The 2500-nt window shown below is 39.2% G+C and overlaps 1 protein-coding gene across 2 annotated transcripts in view; it reads right to left on the minus strand.

The window, feature by feature from the left end:
• The window catches only part of LOC137997446 (NAD kinase-like), a 37611-nt gene that overhangs the window by 25867 nt on the left and 9244 nt on the right, over window positions 1-2500 (minus strand). The window contains exon 1 of one of the 2 annotated variants that reach the window (XM_068843465.1): window positions 547-681. The exons of the other annotated variant lie outside the window; for it this stretch is intronic. Within the exon in view, the coding sequence (XP_068699566.1) occupies window positions 547-554 (8 nt within the window). The 5' untranslated portion in view covers window positions 555-681. Of the gene's footprint in view, window positions 1-546; window positions 682-2500 lie in introns of those variants that run through there. 2 annotated transcript variants of the gene reach the window in all.

A 2500-nucleotide genomic window follows, 5' to 3' on the forward strand; every position in this document is an offset into this window, starting at 1 on the left:
AACAAGTCTGAAAGGCTTTATAATACATGATTTTCACAGCGACGTCATCAAATCGCACGCTCAGTCTGAATTTTTATCTGTACCAGGTTGAAGATGACCTAGAAATTCAGTTTCGTGACTTCTTTCGTTTCGAAAATACAGCATTTTTCATTTTCACCTGGCGTTTTTCATTGGCACCGTGATACAAAGCCGTTTGGTTGAAAAAAATGCCTATCCTTATGAATCTTAACCTGTGTACAGCCGCCCGCTCTCCTGAAACATCCTGCGGCTGTACACAGGCTATATCAATCTCAGCAGTTAGAGCGTTTCAAGTACATTAGGAGAGTGTTCATACACATGTATTTTATCTCATGAGCGAAAAGTAAGCGCTTTCAACGCAATGTGAACCTTCAGATGTTTTGAGCTCTTCACAAGATGTTTTCGTTGATTACCGGCCGCCATATTGGTGGACCACTTTGATCCACCAACATGGGGTCTCCATACAAAACTCTAGTGAGGTGCATGACAGTGAAAACGATCTTTAAGTCACCATGAATTAAAACCTACCACCTCATGACGTCGGTCAGTTTCTCGGGTGCCTGATTTCAGTGCATTATAATGTACTGTGGATCCAGGTTAAGTTTGCCTAAGTTTTAAGTCTTCTACAATGCATATTTTGTTTGATGTTACTCTTAATACATGGCCTCAGAAAATGAAAGATTGAAAATACTGATGATGGAACAAAGCCTTCACGCATCCATGCAGAAAATTATTCACAAAACCTAAACACTAACAGCCATCAAATAATGATTAATACAATTAAGCTATAATTTGGGACTTCAGGTGACGTAGTAACATATAATATTGAGGTCACTTGCGTCATAGTTATGCTTCTTGAATGCGTTAACTCTGTCGCTTTCGATTGTTAACTTCTGAAATTATTTTTCTACTTCTCTTCTCGTCTGTTTGATCTCTTTAAGCCACATCTCGCCACTTTTAGTAGTTATCACTTGTTGGAGTTCCCTGGGTACCAGACGATTTTTTTTTTCAAGGTCGGAGAGAACGCTCTGCGATTGCAAATCAACGTTGATTAACTATGGTTGTGTTGATTATTAAAAAGTACCCTTTTTTAGGGTGGAATAAGATTTCGCCAGGGCTTATCGTGACGTTGACTAAGATGACCAAGGGAAAGAAAGGCTGATTTTAGCACGTCCCGTTGACGATATTCTTTCTTTTGCAATAGATAAACAGGCCATGAGGGCTATTGAATACAACTTTCACTATATATATGTAGCACATTTCACATTTTGTATGTTTGTATGTCTGCGGTGCAACTTGTAAATTTGTAAATGCCTACTCTGAAATTAACCAACGGACAGGGTAGAAAAGTGTAGAATCAATCAGGGCCTTCTGTGAGACTGAAGGATGAAGGAGAGTTTGCAACTTGTACATGCCAGATAAAATACAGAAACAACATTTGTTATCTTGTGCTTGTATCTTATCAAAGTGCCAGTGACTGTATTACCAAAAATACTCTTGGAATCCTTGCTAACTACAATTATAGCATAATTATAAATATAGCGGACGCTCTGATTGGTCAATTACCCATTTACGATTGCATGCGCCTCGCAAAAAAAAAAAATTTTTCCTCAAACATGCCAGGAATAATGACCCATCAGTGTAGCGCCGAAAATGCTGAAATTTCTTTGCAGCTTTATGAGAAAAATACTTAGAAGTCACAACTATCACAAGATGTTTTGGCTATGTTATAAAACTAACAGTAAGCTGTTCGGCATGTACTATCGAGTTTTAGTATCACCCAACTAGTGGACTAATGCAAATCCTGCATTTTAATTGGCTACGCTACTAGAGGACTATTGTAGTAATAGTCCTCGAGTAGCGAAAAGCGTGGCGCTTTCTTTCGTTTTATTCCCAAAAAAATATTTCTTCAACTTGCATTTGCCAACTTTATTATTGCCTTTTCTGTCCGGCTTCGCTTCATGGACTATTGACCCGTAGCCCTTGCGGCTACGGGTCTAATTGTTAAATACTTGCACTTGGGAGATTTGCTAAGCTAGAGTCCACTCGGCTGTCGCTATGTGTAACTTACGCTTCTTTCGTGCTTAGCAACCTCCCGCGTGCAACTACATTGTCTGACTCGATAGAAAACGCTGAACCGTTTACCATTAATTTGATGAATTGCCGGGTATTTAAAAATATGAGAAAATATTGGAGCCAAGAGCTGTCCATCTTGTTCACATACACAACATTCTTCAATAAAGCAACCAATTTTTTTGACAATTCTTGACACTGACTGGCTAGTTTAGTAAATGGACCACAGTGTTACCCTCCCTTATCTTCACTTTTAACCCATTGACTCCCGGGGGTTCCCCATTGACGAGTAAAATCGTCTAGCGTTGACAGAGTAAAATACTATGTCTGGCCGGTTTAAGCTGGTTTGGGTGTTAAAGGGTTAATGGGAACATAGTTTTTCAGTAAGCGATTAAAGCGGTTACAAGCT

Source organism: Montipora foliosa, chromosome 3 (assembly GCF_036669935.1).
Source record: "Montipora foliosa isolate CH-2021 chromosome 3, ASM3666993v2, whole genome shotgun sequence".
Lineage (NCBI taxonomy): Eukaryota > Metazoa > Cnidaria > Anthozoa > Scleractinia > Acroporidae > Montipora > Montipora foliosa.